This window comes from Ahaetulla prasina, chromosome 7 (assembly GCF_028640845.1).
Source record: "Ahaetulla prasina isolate Xishuangbanna chromosome 7, ASM2864084v1, whole genome shotgun sequence".
Lineage (NCBI taxonomy): Eukaryota > Metazoa > Chordata > Lepidosauria > Squamata > Colubridae > Ahaetulla > Ahaetulla prasina.
Genome location: NC_080545.1, coordinates 2,899,496 through 2,920,501, shown reverse-complemented (window position 1 = coordinate 2,920,501; position 21,006 = coordinate 2,899,496). Strand labels below are relative to the sequence as shown.

General features: G+C 49.7%; 1 protein-coding gene across 2 annotated transcripts in view; it reads left to right on the top strand.

Moving 5' to 3' along the window:
* The window catches only part of SEC61A2 (SEC61 translocon subunit alpha 2), a 33,161-nt gene extending 13,389 nt beyond the window's left edge, over window positions 1-19,772 (top strand). Inside the window, exons 7-12 of one of the 2 annotated variants that reach the window (XM_058190759.1) lie at window positions 1,266-1,419; window positions 7,435-7,595; window positions 10,958-11,155; window positions 16,449-16,640; window positions 16,790-16,866; window positions 18,108-19,770. In XM_058190759.1, the coding sequence (XP_058046742.1) occupies window positions 1,266-1,419; window positions 7,435-7,595; window positions 10,958-11,155; window positions 16,449-16,640; window positions 16,790-16,866; window positions 18,108-18,294 (969 nt within the window). In that variant the 3' untranslated portion in view covers window positions 18,295-19,770. Of the gene's footprint in view, window positions 1-1,265; window positions 1,420-7,434; window positions 7,596-10,957; window positions 11,156-16,448; window positions 16,641-16,789; window positions 16,867-18,107 lie in introns of both variants that reach the window. The other variant, XM_058190760.1, reaches the window with a different exon arrangement.
* The last annotated feature ends 1,234 nt before the right edge of the window (window positions 19,773-21,006 follow it).

The window sequence follows — 21,006 nt, the reverse complement described above, 5'->3', positions numbered from 1 at the left end:
AAAAAATCAAAAGTAACCTAACCTTTGTGTATACCCCTAAATTCTAAACCTGGAATTTTGTGTGGTAGGAATTCTTAAAGAGTAGTGTAAAATTGGTCTCTTTTACAATTTAATATGCACTACTGAAGGGTTAGGATTAGATCTCCCATCAAAAACAAAAGACCCGTGAAAGGAGAGATAGTTAACAAGTTTTGCCAACCTCAAAAAAAAAATTTTTTTTTCCCAAGGAACTTCTGGAATTAGCAAAACTTGGTTTCCATAATCAAAAGTTTTACAGAGTTCAGACCGACGGGACCTGGCCTGCTGCTCAGAACTCAGAAGCCAAGCAGATCAGATTAACCCTTGGACGGGAAATATAGGAAAAGCCAGGAAATGGTAAAATAAATAAAATTAGAAAAGCGACAAATAGGGCCGCTCCTATTGCCGCCTTAGGCCTGTGGCCATCAGCCAAGAGGCAGAGTCCTTGGGTGTCTAATCGAGCTTGGCCAGATGAACTACAGGCAGTCCTCGACTTAGGACCACAACTGAGCCCAAAATTTCCGTTGTTAAGTGTGACATGTGTTAAGTGGACCCAGATTGTTGGGGGCAATAAAGTTGACTTTGTATATAATATACAAATGGACTATTGCTTAACACAGTGTAAGCCGCCCTGAGTCTTCGGAGAAGGGCGGGATATAAATTCAAATAAAAAAAATAAAAATGTCTGCAAGGAAACCACCAAGCTCAGAGAGCACCCACAAACCCCAGAGTTCAACCCTGAGCTACGGGTATCCCCTTCTGTAACATTTCATCTTTATCAGATCTAAAACTCCGTCACATCCTTCTCAGAAAAAAATGTGCTTGGTGTTCGTTTGAGCTCCAATTACGGGGAAACGATCGTAGCAACGATCCTAAGCATCTTGAATTGTGATCCCGTGATCCTGGGGATGCTTACGAAGGTCGCAAGTGTGAAAAACGATCCCGAGTGACTTTTTTTTCCCAGTGCCGTCATAACTTCAGACGGTCACTAAGTGAATTGTTGTAAGTTGAGGACCTGTGTTCAATGCAAGTCAAGATTTAGCTTTTCTCAGCTCTTAGCCTAACTCAGGACTGTGGCATCTGCAGGACTTCCGGGGGTGTGAGCGGTGGGGCGCCCCGAAGTCGGCAGGGCAAGCGAAGCCCAGGGCCGTGGCCGCTTCACGGAGGGGCGAAGCAAAGTGGGAGGGTTTTTTGGGGGGGGGCACAGAGTTACGGACCTTTTGGAATTCCCCTCCCCCCTTCCACAGTTGTTTGTTGCTGGCTTGATAGTCCTGCTGCTTGATGAGCTTCTGCAGAAAGGCTATGGCTTGGGATCCGGCATTTCCCTCTTCATTGCCACCAACATCTGCGAAACGATTGTTTGGAAGGCTTTTAGCCCCACCACCATTAACACGGGCAGAGGTACAGTACTTTTTCCTCACGGCTGATGCCTCGGTCGGTTGCATGCTTTGTCAGCCCCTCTTGCGGGGAGCAGCCTAGAACCGGACACGAGAGGCGGCTCTAGGTCGGGGGTTTTCAGGAGGTCATCTACAGGACCCTACACACTGCATTTAGAGGACCCTACAAACTCTGTTCTAGATAACCCTACAAATTGTGTTCTAGGAGACCCTAAAAACTCCGTTTAAAGGGCCCTGCAAAGTTATTGTTCTGTCCCCCCTCGCCTCCGTCTGAGCGATGGCTTAATTAGCCAGCACTATCAGCTCTGGCAGCAAACTAGCAAGCGTCTGCCAAGTGACTCTGTTATCTCCCTTGATGCCAGTGAGTCACCCAGGAACAAACAGTACTTCAGCTCTGGTTAAGCAGTTGATTTGCTTGCCACCAAGTGGTATAGCAGCCCTCGCTGGTTTTATATCCTGTGGGGTGTGGCTCCATGATTCAGCACTTCCTAGGCCTGCCCCACCCCTGCTTCTGTTGTTCCCGCCTCCTGCCTATGAAACCTAGGGTCCAGCTAGGCCTGATTGCCATCAGCTGGGTCTGGAGGCGTGGCCTGGGAGGGGGAAAGAGTCAGGGGACGGAGGCCTTGTTATCTCCTCCACCTGGCCTGCCTCTGGCTCCTGGAGCTGAGCCAGGGAAGCCGGTGCTCCCGAGGTAAATCCTGATGACCCTTCCCCCTCACTTTCCAAGTGACTTTCTGACAGGGGGGGCGGCTCAGGGGGCCACAGACACAATAGTTATGTTCTAGAGGACTCTACAAAGTTATAGTGGATTCTACAAACTGTTCTAGGGGACTCTACAAACTGCATTTAGAGAACCCTACAAAGTTATGTTTTAGAGGACCCTACAAACTACATTTAGAGAACCCAAAGACTGTGTTCTAAGAGACGCCATAAACTGGGTTCTAGAGGACTCTGCACTTCCAGAAGAACATACGGGTTCCCTGATAAGCTATAGTCAACTCTCTCTCCCCCCCACACACATATGCCCACCAAATTCACTCAGACACAACCCATTTTCCATCCCTACATTTTTTTTGTCTCTTGAATCAGGAGTGCCAGGATTTTTGTTTTTCCTCAACCAAGCTCCACAGCCTGGAAAAGTTTGGAAAACCCTGGCCTAGATCACCCTGTCTTGCAAAAAAAAAAGAAAAAAGAAAAAAGAAAGACAGGAATCTGGAGAACTACTGTATTTTTCGGTGTATAAGACGCACCTTTTTACCCCCAAAAAGAGGGTGAAAATCTGGGTACGTCTTATACACCGAATGTAGCCCCACCCACCTGCCGCCCCCCACCCTTCGGAGGTTGTCGGTCTCTGTGCGTTGCACAGCCGCGCGTCCTCATGAAAACGGTCTTGCATCTGCTGCGGCGCTTCAAAGGGCCTCACTACAGCTGATCAGCGCTGTAGGCGGCTAGTAGACCGGTGTCTCTATTTTTAAAGAAGGTAGACTGGTGCACTCCCAAAAAAAGGCAATTAGTAGACCGGTGCCTCTGTTTTTTAAAGAAGGTAGACCGGTGCGCTCTCCCCAAAAAAAGGCAATTAGTAGACCGGTGCCTCCCAAAAAAAGGCAAGTAGACCGGTATGGCTCTGCTAGACTGAAGCAAGCCTGGTAGACTGTTATGTTTCCTGATTAGAAAAAAGTCATTTTTTTGGTTAAAAAACTCACAGTGACCCTGAACGAATCGAAGAGAAATGGGCTGGAAGCCAGATCTGCTGGCTTCTCCCCAGGCAGACTGAGTCAAAACTGGGCCCAACAGGAAGGAGGAAGGGGCGTGGTCAAAAAACTATGACTCAGTCTCTAGGCGGATCCGGCTGTAGCAACCCATGTCTGACTGATGCCTCAGCCTCATTGGAGAATTGGTGGCTTGCTGGGCACTGCGCAGGAGGTGTAAGGCAAGGCGCTGCCACTCGAAAACTGTTGACGCGATCTCTGCTGCCCAGAACTGCCCAAAAACGCGATGCTCTTTCTTTGCCTCTGCACACCCCGTTTTTGGAACTGGGGGAGGGGGAGCGGAGATCTCCAGGCAGCGGAGATCGCGGCAACAGTGTTTTAGGGTGGCAGCACCTTGCCCTTTGCCCCCTGGTGCAGCACCTGCTTCGCTAAGCAAGTCCCGACCTCCGCGCTTCCCCAGGCCGCTCCCGTTATCAAAATCGAGGTGGAAGTGAGGACGCCGCTGATCCTGATGCTGGTAGGCAGAGGCAGAAGTCTTTTTTTCTTGATTTTCCTCCCCCAAAGTTAAGGTGCGTCTTACACTCCGGTGCGTCTTATACACCGAAAAATACGGTAGTTGGCCATCTTTCCTTCACGGCTGGGCAAAAGGTGGCAAAGGTTTTATTTTCAGCAAGGTGGGCGTAGGAGGCTTCCCCATTCCAGAAACTTTCCCAAACTGGGGTACCAGAGTGAACTCATCGGGGGGGGGGGGTTGCTACAGAATAACATGTGATTCTCAACCTCCGTCCAACACCGCATGAACTACAAACCTAGGAGTGTTGTGAACAAAAAAAAACAAACCCCCTTACTGAAACGCTAAGTGTGGTGCAGAGCACGAAATTTTGGAAAACTCTCCTTCAATCGGGTCTCACGCTCTAGAATTCCTGGGGAATCCAGATACGAAATCTAGAAACGCTCCTTAAATTACCTGCTAGTCTCTTTGTCATGTTGCCGTTATCTCAGAAGGAAATTCCGTGGCACAGTGGACCAAATCTTGCTTTCACAACGATCGCAACCACCAAAACACCTCCGCTAGATGAATCCTCTAGCATGCCATCCCCGAAGCATGCCTGTAACCTTCCCATTACAGGCAGTCCTCGACTTAGCGACCTTTTTTGAGCCCAATGTTTCTGTCGCTAAGCGGGATGGTTGTTAAGTGAGCTTTCCCTCTCCCCCCCCCCATTTTACGACCTTTCTCGCTGAAGTGGTTAGGCGCATCCCCGCAGCTATGAAGTGATTCCCACGGTCGTTAAGTGAATCTCTTCTTCCCCGTTGACTTTACCGGTCGGAAGGCCACTAGGGGATCACACGACCCCCAAGACACTGCAACACGGTCATAAGTAGGAGTTAGTTGCCAAACGTCTGAATTTTGATCAGGCGACCCTGGGGATGCCGCCACGGTCGTTAAGTGTGAACAACGGTCATGAGTCACTTTTTGTAAGATTAATCAATCACTAAACGAACGAGCCACCTGTATAATATCGGCTTGATTTAAGGTAGCTGAAGAATTGGGCCCCAAAATTAGAATTATTTTTAAAATCCAGAGGTGCAGACCTGGTCCTAATTGGCAATAAATTGGTCACCGTGAAGCTAAACTTCAGGATAAGCTACACTGTCCAAATTCTCGGATTGCTTTCTTTTCTCTTTCATAGAGTTTCTCTTTCTCTCCTTTATAATATATTTCCTATTGTTGCTTCCACTGTTCCCCACTCTTCATTCTTTTCTGCTTCTCTCTGCGTTTCTCGTCTCGTGTTTTTCTTCCAAGGCTTCTGACAGCCGGTGCGTTTTTGTCATTGACAGAATGGAAACACCTTTTATTTTATTACGTCAGATCATCATCATCTTTTAACCACCCCCCATAATCCCTTGCGGGGTGGAGTCTGGGGAACTGAATGGAGCTAGCAGAGCGTTTTAATGGCCGGATGCCCTTCCCTGTCGCCAGTGCGGAGTTTTGTTCAGCAGATAATATTCTCATTGTGCCCAGAGAGAGAAATATCTGCCTCTACCTAGGATCAAACTCACAGCCTCCTGATTGTGAGGCGAGAACTCCCTCTTGTAGGCCACTGCACTACTCTTGCTTTATTATGTCAAATGTTCCAGAACTATTGGCAGCTCTTTGAGGTAGTCCAGATAAGAAACCAAAGCCCTGAGTGCATTGTAAAGTCACAGTCTTACAAATCTGAACAGAACAGCAGAGTTGGAAAGGAGCCTTTGACGTCCTACGTCACTTCAGACAAGTCTCCATTCTCTTCTTAAAAGCCTCCAGTGATGGAGCACCCACAACTTCTAGAGGCAAGCTGTTCCACCGGTTAATTAATTGATCAGGGTTTATAGAACAGAGTTGGAAGGAGCCTTGGAGGCCTTCTAGTCCAACCCCCTGCCCAGGCAGGAAACCCTACATCATCTCAGACAGATGGTTATCCAACATTTTCTTTAAAATTTCCAGTGTTGGAGCATTCATAACTTCTGGAGGCAAGTTGTTCCACTGATTGTTTTAACTGTCAGGAAATTCCTCCTTAGTTCTAGGTTGCTTCTCTCCTTGATTCGTTTCCACCCAGTGCTTCTTGTCCTGCCCTCAGGTGCTTTGGAGAATAGTTTGACACCCTCTTCTTTGTGGCAACCCCTGAGATATTGGAAGACTGCTATCATGTCTCCCCTAGTCCTTCTTTTCATTAAACTAGACATACCCAGTTCCTGCCACTGTTCTTCATATGTTTTATCCTCTAGTCCCCTAATCGCCTTCGTTGCTCTTTGTGATCTGCAGTCCTTGAAAGCTGAAATCCTTAAAATCTGAAAGCCCACCTCTTCTTCCCCATCACCTTTCCTTTCCAGGAATTAGGGAGAGGGTCCCTTCTGTGGTGCTTTCCATCCATCCCCCAACCCCGGTTCCTTCCGAGGGCCGAGATGTCCCTTATCTTCCCGTCGGCCTGCAGCTCTTCCTCCTCTCTCTCTCTGTCTCAGATATTCCCACAGAGCGTTGCAAAAGTAATGTGTACATTCCACTGAAGGGAGAGGGGTGTTTGAGTAGTGGGTGCTCTTGATGCTGCTGAGGAAGCGGGGACCGGGTTAGGGCGTCCCCAAAGGAATATTCTGGAACAGGGGTCTCCAACCTTGGCAACTTTAAGACTTGTGGACTTCAACTCCCAGAATTCTGTGGAATTCTGGGAGTTGAAGTCCTTCAGGTTTAAAGTTGCCAAGGTTGGAGACCCCTGATCTAGATCAATGGTCACCAACCCATGGACCACTGGTGGTCCGCGAGAAAAATTTGGTGGTCTGCAGAAAAATAATTTGGAAAAAAAAATCATATTAGTGCTCCTTGGGATTTAAAATGATGAATTTAGTGGTCCCCGAGGTCTGAAAGGTTGGTGACCCCTGGACTAGATAGTTTCTTCCCCCTCACCCCACATCCTCAGGAGTGTGTAGCGGGGAAACAAGTCTTCAACAAGAGTTGAAGTCTTAAAGTTGCCAAGGTTGGAGACCCCTGTTCTGGAAGACCTGCCTTCATACGCCACCTTCTTTTTTCTCGGCACTGGTTGTGAGAATTTGTCCACGTTTGTCCACATTGCATGCATGTTTTTTCACTAGAAAAAGAGCACTGGATTTGCATGAAACTTTGCTTGGTGAGTCTTGGGGCGGAGGGGAGGGAAGGGTTAAAGTGTGTTCCTGCAAGACTTTAAGCACAATTCATTTTAAACTTACCAACTCCCTGTCATTCAATAATTACAGCACCCCACTGTAGGTAGTCCTCGACTTACGACCACGACGGAGCTCCAAATTGCCGCCGCTGAGTGAGGCATTTGTTAAGGGAGCTTCCCCTCCCCCCCCATTTATTTTACGAACTTCCTCGCCGCGGCTGTTGAGGGAATGGCTCCCAGCTGTTAAGGTTGTTCAAGGAATCCGGCTTCCCCAATGATTTTGCCGATCCAAAAGTCGCCCAAGTGGGATCACGTCATTCCCCCGGGACTCGTCATAAGTGCAAGTCAGTTGCCGAGCGTCTGAATTTCGATCACCTGGCCCCACTGCAGGACACTGCAACAGCAATCGTTGTAGGGTGAAAAATGGCTCGTAAGTCCCTTTTTTTCCCCTCGATGCCTCCGAAGGGAGCTGTTGTAATTCGAGGACGGCCTATAATTCCCGTTTTGTTCCTTTTCTTTCTTGAATTCTGCATGACTTCCCTTCGGCTGTCTTTGCGGTGTTCGTAGGGCAGACCTGTTGCCAATTCTGTGACCTGATTTGTGGTGGGTTTTTTTTGTGGTGGGGGGTCCATCCAGGTACGGAATTCGAGGGCGCCGTCATTGCCTTGTTCCACCTCTTGGCCACCCGCACCGACAAAGTCCGCGCTCTGCGGGAAGCCTTTTACCGCCAGAACTTGCCAAATCTCATGAACCTGATCGCGACCGTCTTTGTGTTTGCCGTCGTCATATACTTTCAGGTAAGGGACGTCTGCCCACGGGGTTGGGGGGGGTTGGGGGGGGGTTGGAGGGATGTGAAAAAAATGTTGTGTTAAGGAAATGCGATGAAACGTTTCGGTTGGGTCTAAAATCCAACCAAAATCATTTTCGATTGTTTCAGAAGTAGAAATGAGAGTCAGGCATAGGAGAGACGGGTCCTAAATTCACACCCCTGGCTAGAGTTGTTTATCGTTCCAATTCTAATTTTCTAATTAGAAACTCTTTCTAATTTTAACTTTGTGGAGCGCTTGGCGCTTTCTGAGCTCGGGGCTTAGCAGTGATGATGTTACCCAGTTGGGTCATGAAATGTCTGCAAGGAAACAACCCACCTCAGAGAGCGCCAAGGACCCCACAACTCCTCCTCCTCCTTGCCAACTCCACTTCCTTGTAGCACTGATGATGTTACCTAGTTGGGTCATGAAATGTCCGCAAGGAAACAATTCAAATCAGAGAGTACCAAGGACCCCAAAGCCATTCTCCTCCTCCTCTCTCCACCTCCTCCTCTCTCTTCTTTCTCCTCTCCTTCTCCTCCTCTCCTCCTTTTCCTCCTCCTCTCTCCTCCTCCAATCCCACTCCTTTCCAGCACTGATAATGTTACCTTGTTGAGTCCTGAAACATCTGCAAGATACCCACCAAGCTCAGAGAGCACCAAAGACCCCACAATCATCCTCCTTCCTCCTCCTCCTCATCTCTCCTCTTTCTCCTCCTTGTTGTGATTCGTCCTCCCTCCTCTCCTCAGCCGGGCCCTCCCGTCTCCAACCGGGTCTGTTATCAGACTCCGAGTCTGATAATGAAGATGAACGGCCTGTCATGCCTCCAGCCCCCGGTCCTGGCCCCATGCTCGGAGAGGATTCCAGAAGTGAATGGACAAGCCCGATAAACCTCACTCATACGGCGTGTGTTCCTTTGGCTCAGCCGTCAGAGGAAGCCAGCCAGGTGCTGGAATTACTGACAGCAGATCCAGCTGAAAACAATTCAGGGTGGGTGGACCCTCGCTTCCGGAGATCTGAGAGGCGACGCCAGCAGAAGGAAGGGAGGGGCAGGCCTGGATAAATGCTGAGTCATGGAGCCACACCCCACAGCCTATATAACAGACCTGCTTTTGGCATTCCAACCTTGAGTCAAGCAAAGTCTTATCGAGTTTGCTGATATCGGACCCTATCGCTGAAGTCACAACTTGGACTCCTGCCTGTCCTGATAAACCTTGAAGGAACTTGGCAAACTGCAGAGGCTTCGTTGCCAAGTTTGCCACGGACTTCCTTGACTCGTGCGTTGGAGTGGGGGGTGGGACACAACACTCCTTCTCCTCCTCCTCTCCCTTCTAGCACTGATGATGTTACCTAGTTTGGTAGTGAAACATCTGCATGAAACGCACCAAGCTTAGAGAGCATCAAGGACCCCACAGTCCTCCTCCTCCTCCTCCCTGTAAACCCCACTCTCTTCTAGCACTGATGATGTTACCTAGTTTGGGTCATGAAACGTCTGCAAGAAACCCACCAAGCTCAGAGGGCACCCAGGACCAGCTCCTTTCAACCCTGAGCTACAGATCTTCCCTTCTGTCCCGATTTCCTCTCTATCAGAGCTAAATTCGGCCCCATCCTTTTCACGAAACGTGCTCAGTGTTTGCTTTAGTTAACAGAGTATTGTATCACGAGGCTGTTTTTAAGGATCCCCTCCCTCTCACGACATACGGAGAAAAAAGAGACGGGTTCAGCTTCGAACCTTTGATCTCGGTCACCTTCTAGTTTGTTGTAAAACTGGCAAATGGGGCGAACCAAAGGCCACTTAGTTCTCCCTACCTAGAGCTCATGGCCGAAGTCAAAAGAAGCTGGAAGCGCTACAGAAATTTGTCAGGTGCCATTGCAAGTTATCTCAGTGACGGAGAAGGAATCGTAGCTGGCCCAGAAAAGGGGAAAAAACGCTCCAGATTTCCCAAGTGTTTTTTTTTTCAAGAGGCAACTGGACTTTCTTATTTTTTCTTTTGAAGAGGTTTCCCTTCTCATCCAAGAAGCTCCTTCAACTCTGAGTGGATGGTGTGGAAGGGAAGGATTGATACTCCTTGCAGACAGCTGGTCATTTGAATCCTTTTAGAGGATCGTTGAGGCCACTTGGAGCTTTCTCTGTGTCCTCAGGGTCACCTGAGTGGTGCAAATGGTTCCTGTAGTGTGCAATTTTTTTCCCCCTCTGGAAATCCGTTCCTACTCCCACACCATTCCAAGGGTCTTCATCCGAAATTGTACGGCTAAAAGTCTGTAGAGATTCTTCGTCATCCAGGTCATGGTTGTCCCAAAGGTGCTTTTTTCAGGAGGCAGCTGGACTTTCTGGTTTTTCTCTGAAGGCGTTTCCCTTCTCATCCAAGAAGCTTCTTCAGCTCTAAATGGATGGTGGGGAAGGGAAGGATTGATACTCCTTGCAAACAGCTGGTCATTCTTGGAGTAGAAGCGAAATGTCTTCAAAGGAAAAAACCCAGAAAGTCCACTTGCCTCTTGGGGGGAAAAAAACCCAACTTCTGGGACAACCACGACCTGGCGGACTGAGTGTCGTGTCCCACTCCTCCGCTGATGGCCGGGTCAGGGAAATCCGAATCAGGCGTGCCTCTGCAGCTCTGCCAAAGTCCTAGCAAAGTTCTCAAGGCAGGCAGGAGACCAGAAAGTGACTTCAGCAAGATATGTTTAGACTTTGCCTGACTCAGAGAATGCCAGAAAGCAGATCCTTTATATAGGCCATGGGGTGTGGCTCCATGACTCAGCACTTATCCAGGCCTGCCCCTCCCTTCCTTCTGACGCCGCCGCCTATCAATTCTCCTGAAGCGAGGGTCACTCCAGTCTGCAGCTGTTGGTAATTGACCTTCCTCAGGCTCACATGCTGTGGAGGAGGGGGAGGGGTCTAGTTGCTCCGTTTGCCTGGGCATGGAGCCAGAGCTGGGGGCTGGAGGCGCTTCTTCTTCCTCAGCCTGTCTGGGCATGGAGCCAGAGCTGGGGGCTGGAGGTATTTCTTCCTCTTCAGCCTGTCTGGGCATGGAGCCAGGGCTGGGGCCGGGAGGCATACTAGGACATTCCTCAGCGTTCGGAAGCAGATAAGAAGGCCCCGGCTGCGGTGAGATTGGGCGAGACACAACACTGAGAAACTCTTACAGACTTTTACTCAAGATTTCCGATCTTTTTTTTTTTTTTAATCCTGGCTTCTACTTTGCAAGGGCTTCATGTAAAAGTTTGCAGCTTAGTTGCGGGATCTTCCCGACTCCGCCCTGCGGGAGAAGAAATCAGCCGGTCCTGAAGACTTTCTCCAAACGGAGAGACCCGCTTTGCCAGCTGTGATCCCTTTTTTCCTCTTCCCCCCGCAGGGATTCCGAGTTGATCTCCCGATCAAGTCTGCTCGCTACCGGGGTCAGTACAGCAGCTACCCCATCAAGCTGTTCTATACCTCCAATATCCCCATCATTCTCCAGTCTGCCTTAGTCTCCAACCTCTACGTCATTTCCCAGATGCTCTCTGTGCGCTTCAGCGGCAACTTCCTAGTCAACTTACTCGGCCAGTGGGCGGTGAGTAGCCACAACGCAGGCTTCGGTCCTAGGCTTAACGACCGCGATCGAGCCCCGGATTTCCGTCGCTAAGCGAGACATCGGCGGAGTGACTTTTATACGGCTTTTCTGACCGCTGTTGTTAAGGGAGTTTTGTTGAGTTGGTAGCATGGTCATTAAGTGAATCCGGCTTTCCCCCTTGACTTGGCTTGTCAGAAGGTCGCAAAAGGGGACATTGTGACCGTCATAAATACGAGTCAATTGTCCAGCGTCTGAATTTGGATCGCATGAGCGTGGGGAGTGCTGTTAATGGTCGTAAGTGTGAAAAACGATCATGAGTCACTTTTTTTCAGTGCTTTTGTAACTTTGAATAGTCACTAAATGAACTGTTGTAAGTCGACTTATAGCTATTCGTTTAGGGCAGGGGTCTCCAACCTTGGTCCCTTTAAGACTTGTGGACTTCAACTCCCAGAGTTCCTCAGCCAGCTTTGCTGGCTGAGGGACTCTGGGAGTTGAAGTCCGCAAGTCTTAAAGGGACCAAGGTTGGAGACCCCTGCTTTGCTGGCTCAGGGACTCTGGGAGTTGGAGTCCGCAAGTCTTAAAGGGACCAAGGTTGAGACCCTGCTTTGCTGACTCAGGGACTCTGGGAGTTGAAGTCCAAGTCTTAAAGGGACCAAGGTTGGAGACCCCTGCTTTGCTGACTCAGGGACTCTGGGAGTTGAAGTCCGCAAGTCTTAAAGGGACCAAGGTTGGAGACCCCTGCTTTGCTGACTCAGGGACTCTGGGAGTTGAAGTCCGCAAGTCTTAAAGGGACCAAGGTTGGAGACCCCTGCTTTGCTGACTCAGGGACTCTGGGAGTTGAAGTCCGCAAGTCTTAAAGGGACCAAGGTTGGAGACCCCTGCTTTGCTGGCTGAGGGACTCTGGGAGTTGAAGTCCACAAGTCTTAAAGGGACCGAGGTTGGAGCCCCCTGCTTTGCTGGCTGAGGGACTCTGGGAGTTGAAGTCCGCAAGTCTTAAAGGGACCGAGGTTGGAGACCCCTGCTTTGCTGACTCAGGGACTCTGGGAGTTGAAGTCCACAAGTCTTAAAGGGACCGAGGTTGGAGCCCCCTGCTTTGCTGACTCAGGGACTCTGGGAGTTGAAGTCCACAAGTCTTAAAGGGACCAAGGTTGGAGACCCTTGCTTTGCTGGCTGAGGGACTCTGGGAGTTGAAGTCCGCAAGTCTTAAAGGGACCAAGGTTGGAGACCCCTGCTTTGCTGACTCAGGGACTCTGGGAGTTGAAGTCCACAAGTCTTAAAGGGACCAAGGTTGGAGAACCCTGCTTTGCTGGCTGAGGGACTCTGGGAGTTGAAGTCCACAAGTCTTAAAGGGACCAAGGTTGGAGCCCCCTGCTTTGATGGCTGAGGGACTCTGGGAGTTGAAGTCCACAAGTCTTAAAGGGACCAGGTTGAGACCCTGCTTTGCTGGCTGAGGGACTCTGGGAGTTGAAGTCCACAAGTCTTAAAGGGACCGAGGTTGGAGCCCCTGCTTTGCTGGCTGAGGGACTCTGGGAGTTGAAGTCCACAAGTCTTAAAGGGACCAAGGTTGGAGACCCTGCTTTGCTGGCTGAGGGACTCTGGGAGTTGAAGTCCAAGTCTTAAAGGGACCAAGGTTGGAGACCCTGCTTTGCTGGCTGAGGGACTCTGGGAGTTGAAGTCCACAAGTCTTAAAGGGACCAAGGTTGAGACCCAGCTTTGCTGGCTGAGGGACTCTGGGAGTTGAAGTCCACAAGTCTTAAAGGGACCAAGGTTGGAGACCCTTGCTTTGCTGGCTGAGGGACCCTGGGAGTTGAAGTCTACAAGTCTTAAAGGGACCAAGGTTGGAGACCCCTGCTTTGCTGGCTGAGGGACCCTGGGAGTTGAAGTCCACAAGTCTTAAAGGGACCAAGGTTGGAGACCCTTGCTTTGCTGGCTGAGGGACTCTGGGAGTTGAAGTCCACAAGTCTTAAAGGGACCAAGGTTGGAGACCCTTGCTTTGCTGGCTGAGGGACCCTGGGAGTTGAAGTCTACAAGTCTTAAAGGGACCAAGGTTGGAGACCCCTGCTTTGCTGACTCAGGGACTCTGGGAGTTGAAGTCCGCAAGTCTTAAAGGGACCAAGGTTGGAGACCCCTGCTTTGCTGACTCAGGGACTCTGGGAGTTGAAGTCCGCAAGTCTTAAAGGGACCAAGGTTGGAGACCCCTGCTTTGCTGGCTGAGGGACTCTGGGAGTTGAAGTCCACAAGTCTTAAAGGGACCAAGGTTGAGACCCTGCTTTGCTGACTCAGGGACTCTGGGAGTTGAAGTCCGCAAGTCTTAAAGGGACCAAGGTTGGAGACCCCTGCTTTGCTGGCTGAGGGACTCTGGGAGTTGAAGTCCACAAGTCTTAAAGGGACCGAGGTTGGAGCCCCCTGCTTTGCTGGCTGAGGGACTCTGGGAGTTGAAGTCCGCAAGTCTTAAAGGGACCGAGGTTGGAGACCCCTGCTTTGCTGACTCAGGGACTCTGGGAGTTGAAGTCCACAAGTCTTAAAGGGACCGAGGTTGGAGCCCCCTGCTTTGCTGACTCAGGGACTCTGGGAGTTGAAGTCCACAAGTCTTAAAGGGACCAAGGTTGGAGACCCTTGCTTTGCTGGCTGAGGGACTCTGGGAGTTGAAGTCCGCAAGTCTTAAAGGGACCAAGGTTGGAGACCCCTGCTTTGCTGACTCAGGGACTCTGGGAGTTGAAGTCCGCAAGTCTTAAAGGGACCAAGGTTGGAGACCCCTGCTTTGCTGACTCAGGGACTCTGGGAGTTGAAGTCCGCAAGTCTTAAAGGGACCAAGGTTGGAGACCCCTGCTTTGCTGACTCAGGGACTCTGGGAGTTGAAGTCCGCAAGTCTTAAAGGGACCAAGGTTGAGACCCTGCTTTGCTGGCTGAGGGACTCTGGGAGTTGAAGTCCGCAAGTCTTAAAGGGACCAAGGTTGGAGACCCCTGCTTTGCTGACTCAGGGACTCTGGGAGTTGAAGTCCACAAGTCTTAAAGGGACCAAGGTTGGAGACCCTTGCTTTGCTGGCTGAGGGACTCTGGGAGTTGAAGTCCGCAAGTCTTAAAGGGACCAAGGTTGGAGACCCCTGCTTTGCTGACTCAGGGACTCTGGGAGTTGAAGTCCGCAAGTCTTAAAGGGACCAAGGTTGGAGACCCCTGCTTTGCTGACTCAGGGACTCTGGGAGTTGAAGTCCGCAAGTCTTAAAGGGACCAAGGTTGGAGACCCCTGCTTTGCTGACTCAGGGACTCTGGGAGTTGAAGTCCGCAAGTCTTAAAGGGACCAAGGTTGGAGACCCCTGCTTTGCTGACTCAGGGACTCTGGGAGTTGAAGTCCGCAAGTCTTAAAGGGACCAAGGTTGGAGACCCCTGCTTTGCTGACTCAGGGACTCTGGGAGTTGAAGTCCGCAAGTCTTAAAGGGACCAAGGTTGGAGACCCCTGCTTTGCTGGCTGAGGGACTCTGGGAGTTGAAGTCCGCAAGTCTTAAAGGGACCAAGGTTGGAGACCCCTGCTTTGCTGACTCAGGGACTCTGGGAGTTGAAGTCCACAAGTCTTAAAGGGACCAAGGTTGGAGACCCTTGCTTTGCTGGCTGAGGGACTCTGGGAGTTGAAGTCCGCAAGTCTTAAAGGGACCAAGGTTGGAGACCCCTGCTTTGCTGACTCAGGGACTCTGGGAGTTGAAGTCCACAAGTCTTAAAGGGACCAAGGTTGGAGACCCCTGCTTTGCTGACTCAGGGACTCTGGGAGTTGAAGTCCGCAAGTCTTAAAGGGACCAAGGTTGGAGACCCTTGCTTTGCTGGCTGAGGGACTCTGGGAGTTGAAGTCCACAAGTCTTAAAGGGACCAAGGTTGGAGACCCCTGCTTTGCTGACTCAGGGACTCTGGGAGTTGAAGTCCGCAAGTCTTAAAGGGACCAAGGTTGGAGACCCTTGCTTTGCTGGCTGAGGGACTCTGGGAGTTGAAGTCCACAAGTCTTAAAGGGACCGAGGTTGGAGCCCCCTGCTTTGCTGGCTGAGGGACTCTGGGAGTTGAAGTCCGCAAGTCTTAAAGGGACCGAGGTTGGAGACCCCTGCTTTGCTGACTCAGGGACTCTGGGAGTTGAAGTCCACAAGTCTTAAAGGGACCGAGGTTGGAGCCCCCTGCTTTGCTGGCTGAGGGACTCTGGGAGTTGAAGTCCACAAGTCTTAAAGGGACCGAGGTTGGAGCCCCCTGCTTTGCTGGCTGAGGGACTCTGGGAGTTGAAGTCCACAAGTCTTAAAGGGACCGAGGTTGGAGCCCCCTGCTTTGCTGGCTGAGGGACTCTGGGAGTTGAAGTCCGCAAGTCTTAAAGTGGCCAAGGTTGGAGACCCTTGGTTTAGTGGCTGTTCAAAGTTACGACGACACTGAAAGAGGAGACTTGTGACCGTTTTCACACCCAGGACCACAGCAGCAGCATGGTCATCTGATCAAAATTCAGACATGGGGCAATTGACTCATACTTACGACTGGCACAGATCCCCTTTTGCAACCTTCTGACCAGCAAACTCAACGCGGGGGGTGGGTGGGGGAGAGACAGGTTTGCTTAACCATCGCACGATTCACGTAACAACAGTGGCCCCCCAAAAAAGGGGGCAAAACTCGTGAAATGGGCCCAAACTCAACAAGGGAAGGGCCTTCTCTGTGGGGGCTCCCACACTCTGGAACGAGCTTCCCCCGGGTTTACGCCAAATACCTGACCTTCGGACCTTCCGTCGCGAACTGAAGACACATCTTTTCATTCGCCCGGGGCTGGCTTGAATTGAATTTTATTAATTTTAAATTTTTCTATTAATTAATTTTAAATGGGGTTTTAGTTTTTTATATATTTTAACTTTTCAGGCTAGTTTTAAAATAAGTTTTTTAATTTGCATTTTAAATTGTACATTGTATTACCTGTTTTATTTTTGCCTGTACACCGCCCCGAGTCCTTCGGGAGAAGGGCGGTATAAAAATCAAATAAATAAATAAAAATAAATAAATAAATAAGTAAACCTTGGGGCTCCATTGGATAAGTCGTTAAGTCAAGGATTGTCTCTATCAGGGGGTCTCCAACCTTGGCTACTTTAAGCCTGGCGGACTTCAATTCCCAGAATTCCCCAGCTGGGGCATTCTGGGAGTTGAAGTCCTCCAGGCTTAAAGTTACCGAGTTTGGAGACCCCTGGTCTATATGACCGTCAGAGCCGCCATGTTTTACTTTGGGGATCTCCAGAGGGTGTGTGTGTGTGTGTCTCAGGTTTCTCACTCTCTCCTTCCTCCCCAGGACGTTAGCGGGGGCGGCCCAGCGCGCTCCTATCCGGTGGGGGGTCTCTGCTATTACCTCTCCCCCCCGGAATCCATGGGGGCCATCTTCGAGGATCCGGTCCACGTGATCGTGTACATTATATTTATGCTGGGCTCTTGTGCCTTTTTCTCCAAGACGTGGATCGAAGTCTCCGGATCTTCTGCCAAAGACGTAGGTGGTTTCCTGTCTCTTTTCCCCCCCTCCCTCCTCCTCCTCCTCCTCCTACGCTCCCCCCACCCCACCCGGCACCTGCTCCCCGGTTTCTCCCTCGGGGACGCCAAGCCCAGCATCCTCCCTCTGACACCCAGGTGTTGTTACAGGTCGCCAAGCAATTGAAAGAGCAGCAGATGGTCATGAGGGGCCACCGAGACACATCCATGGTTCACGAATTAAACCGGTAAGGAGATCCGAAATAGTTCAACTTGAGGAGGGGTCCTTGGTTCTCCCTCATCCGGGTGCCTTTTCTTGAAGACTGTTTCATGACCCAAAGTAGAATAGAATAGAATTTATTGGCCAAGTGTGATTGGACACACAAGGAATTTGTTTTGGTGCATCTGCTCTCAGTGTACATAAAAGAAAAAGAAGATACCTTCATCAAGGTACAACATTTACAACACAAATGATGGTCACAGGTTGCAATTTAACCCTTAATGATAGCAACAAAAAGTTATAGTCATACAGTCATAAGTGGGAGGAGATGGGTGATGGGAACAATGAGAAGATTAATAGTAGTGCAGATTCAGTAAATAGTCTGACAGTGTTGAGGGAATTCTTTGTTTAGCAGAGTGATGGCCTTCGGGGGAAAACTGTTCTTGTGTCTAGTTGTTCTGGTGTGCAGTGCTCTATAGCGTCGTTTTGAGGGTAGGAGTTGAAAAAAATTATGTCCAGGATGCGAGGGGTCTGTAAATATTTTCACGGCCCTCTTCTTGATTCGTGCAGTATACAGATCCTCAATGGAAGGCAGGTTGGTAGCAATTATTTTTTCTGCAGTTCTAATTATCCTCTGAAGTTTGTGTCTTTCTTGTTGGGTTGCAGAACCGAACCAGACAGTTATAGAGGTGCAAATGACAGACTCAGTAATTCTAGGTATAGAATAAATAAAATAAATAAAACTAGGTAAAAACCTCAGTCATTAGCACTAATGATATTACCTAGTTGGGTAATGAAATGTCTGGAAGAAAACCACCGAGCTCAGAGAGCACCAAGGACCCCACAGTCGTGGTCGTCGTCCTCTTCCTTTTCCCTGACAACCCCATTCCCTCTTAGCACTGATGATGTTACCTAGTTGGGTAATTAAATGTCTGCAAGGAAAGAACTGCTCTAAGGACCTCACCATCCTCCTCTTGCTCCTCCTCCTCCTCCTCACTTAGCCGCAGAAATTTGGGGCTCCGTTGCAATCGTAGGTCGAGGACCAGCCTTCAAGGCGGTTATAAAAAAAAATAAAAAAACAACATGAGGAAATTCGGAACTTTCAGGCACATGTGGCGCCAACGCAACTTGCTTCAGGTTCCACCTCCAGCTTCTAACCTAGATCTTGCTCTCCCCCGCCAAAGGATATGTCAGCAATTGCAAGCACTACGACACAAAAAGGGAGCAGATTTGCATTCAAACGAATTTCGTTTCCTCTTTTCCCTTTAGATACATCCCGACGGCAGCTGCCTTCGGAGGCTTGTGTATCGGGGCGCTCTCGGTCCTGGCTGATTTCCTGGGCGCCATCGGCTCCGGTACCGGCATTCTGCTGGCGGTCACGATAATTTATCAATACTTTGAGATCTTTGTCAAAGAACAGGCCGAAGTTGGTGGCGTGGGGGCTTTGTTTTTCTAAACAGGCTGGCATTCGCCTGGTTTATGACAAAAGCGGGGGGGAAACGTCCTTGGACCTCATCCGGATCCAATAATGCCATTTAATTTATTTATTTTCCCCCTTCTTTTCGAAACGAGTCACCCCCATTTGTTCATAAATGGGCTTGCGCGCAGCTTCAGAGCTGGCTGCCTTAAAAGAATCAAAGTTTACATTATCTTGGTTTAAAAAACAGAATAATAATAATAATGATAATTCCAAAAATCTCTCTCTTGTGTGGCCTGTAACGTTGGAAAACACAATTCTTTCCTCTCCAACCCGCGAAGGAAGAGCGGTGGGCGTGCCTGTCTTGTTGCACTTTTGCACACTCGGTGGGTGTGCAAACCTACCTACGCATATCTTGCCGCCCGTTGCAAAGAATTTCGGGTTGCTCCAAACGGCTGAAGAGATCCCTTTCCTTCCTCAAAATCTATATTTTATCATGAATTGCTTTTCTATATATATTCAAAGGAAAAACACAACCCCCCCCCTCCCTTGCAATTTAAGGCCGTCTTTGGAGCAGACATCTCAACACCAACACCACTCCTCGACTCTGAAATTTAAGCCGAGGGTGGGAGATAGTGTCAACAGCCACATTTGTGAATTCACTCCCACGGAAATGTAAAAGGTGGTAGAGCCTGAATGAAGAGAATTTGGGTTTCTGCCAGCCCCTTCGGAGACCCATCCGTTCTGACCCAGCTCCCCGAACACGACAAACCCTCTGAAATTAAATCAATGATTCCTTTATTAGAAGCACCGGCAGCCTGTGCAAAAATGTTTCTCTCTCATCGCAGGCTAACAAGTCCATCCAGCTGCGAGATGAATAGTTGCCTGCCACACCTATTCATTTCTGCCCCCTGCCTTTGATCCCCAGAGCTAGGGTGGGGCTTCACTAGCAGCAGTGGTTCTTCCGTCCCAAGGACCGGCCCATAGATTTCCACTGTTCTCCTCTCCTCTTCCTTCTGTGCATCCGTGCGTCAGGCACTGGACTCAGCTGTTCCTCCTCTTCCTCATCAGCCACCTCCAGACCTGGGAGCTGTTGACTCTCCAGGGGCTGACGGCCGGCCCAGGTTCCACCTGTCTGTCTCTCTCTGCCAATTCCATTTCCTCTCGGAGCTCCCAGGTTGCCTGGATACTGGCCCTGACTCCCACACCATCGCCTCCTCCGATTCGGCTGTTGGAGGGTCTGGCGGCCGACGGTTCACAACACCATCATGTGAGCCTGGAGTCTTTTGGACTGGGGGGGAGTGAGGGGGCAGCAGGGAAGAGAGACCCGTAGCTGCTTGAAATGTCACTCACGTCTCTTTTTCAAAGTCCATTCATACAAACAACTCACAGCTGAGCAAAGTTGTTGGTCTTCGAGGGGCTTGTGTTGACAAGAAACCGAGCCTTTGTTGTGTTTCTTTGCAGCATTGTAGTCCGTGTAAAACATCAGACATTAAAAGTTATTTAATTAAAAACTTATCCTTGCTTTTTTCTTCTTCTTCTTCTTCTTCTTCTTCTTCTTCTTCTTCTTCTTCTTCTTCTTCTTCTTCTTCTTCTTCTTCTTCTTCTTCTTCTTCTTCTTCTTCTTCTTCTTCTTCTTCTTCTTCTTCTTCTTCTTCTTCTTCTTCTTCTTCTTCTTCTTCTTCTTCTTCTTCTTCTTCTTCTTCTTCTTCTTCTTCTTCTTCTTCTTCATAAAATGGCTTCCCCTGTAACTCCTTGAAGTAAAAAGGGGGCATGTACAGAGTCCTCAACTTAATGAAAGCTCACTTAGTGACCAAAGTTACGACGACACTAAAAAAAGTGACTCACAACCGTTCTTTACACGCTGTTGTAACATCCCCGCAGTTGGATTTGCTTAACAACTGTGTTAGTAACAAGGGGAGTTATTCACTGAACAACTCTTAGCAAAGAAGGTCGTATGACAGGGTGGAACTTACATAATTGTCTCACTTAGCAACAAAAATGTTGGGGTCAATTGTGGTCATAAGTCGAGGACTACCTGTACACTAAGCCCCTCCTTCCAGTTTTTCCCCCTGCATTGAGCAATCCTGTGGTGTAGGCTGGGCTGGGAAAGGGACTGGCCCAAAGTCCTCCAGAGCAGGGGTCTCCAACCTTGGCCCCATTAAGATTTGTGGACTTCAACTCCCAGAGTCCCTCAGCCAGGGACTCTGGGAGTTGAAGTCCACAAGTCTTAAAGGGACCAAGGTTGGAGACCCCTGCTCCAGAGAACTTCCATGGCTGAAGAGGAACCAGGGTCTCCTCAGCCTTGGAGTCCAACCCATCACCCACCACACTGGGGTTTCTGAAATGTGGCAAATTTGAAGACTTGTGGACTACAACTCCTAGAATTCCTTGCTAGAGGCAGGGAGAAAATTATGGGCAGCCTTGGATGACCTGCAGCTCTCAAGATCTGGAAGTTCTGCCTGTTGGTCCCTCAACCATTTATGGGCTAGCCAAGGAAGATGGGATCTCTTCCCTGCACTGTCCAGGAAGGAGAAGACAAGCATGGATGAAGTCCCAAGAGCTTCACTTTTGATGATAAAAAAATTGGCCAAGCCCAAAGACACAACCCACAGTCTTGGAGGCAGTGGTAGACTCAGATAGTGAGGAGGTTGGGGAGGAACATGGGCCAGTCCTGGAGTCTGGGGAAGGCTCTGATCAGTGCTCTGTGTCAGAGGCAGAGATGTGGCCAGGGCCGTCTGACAGTGGTCA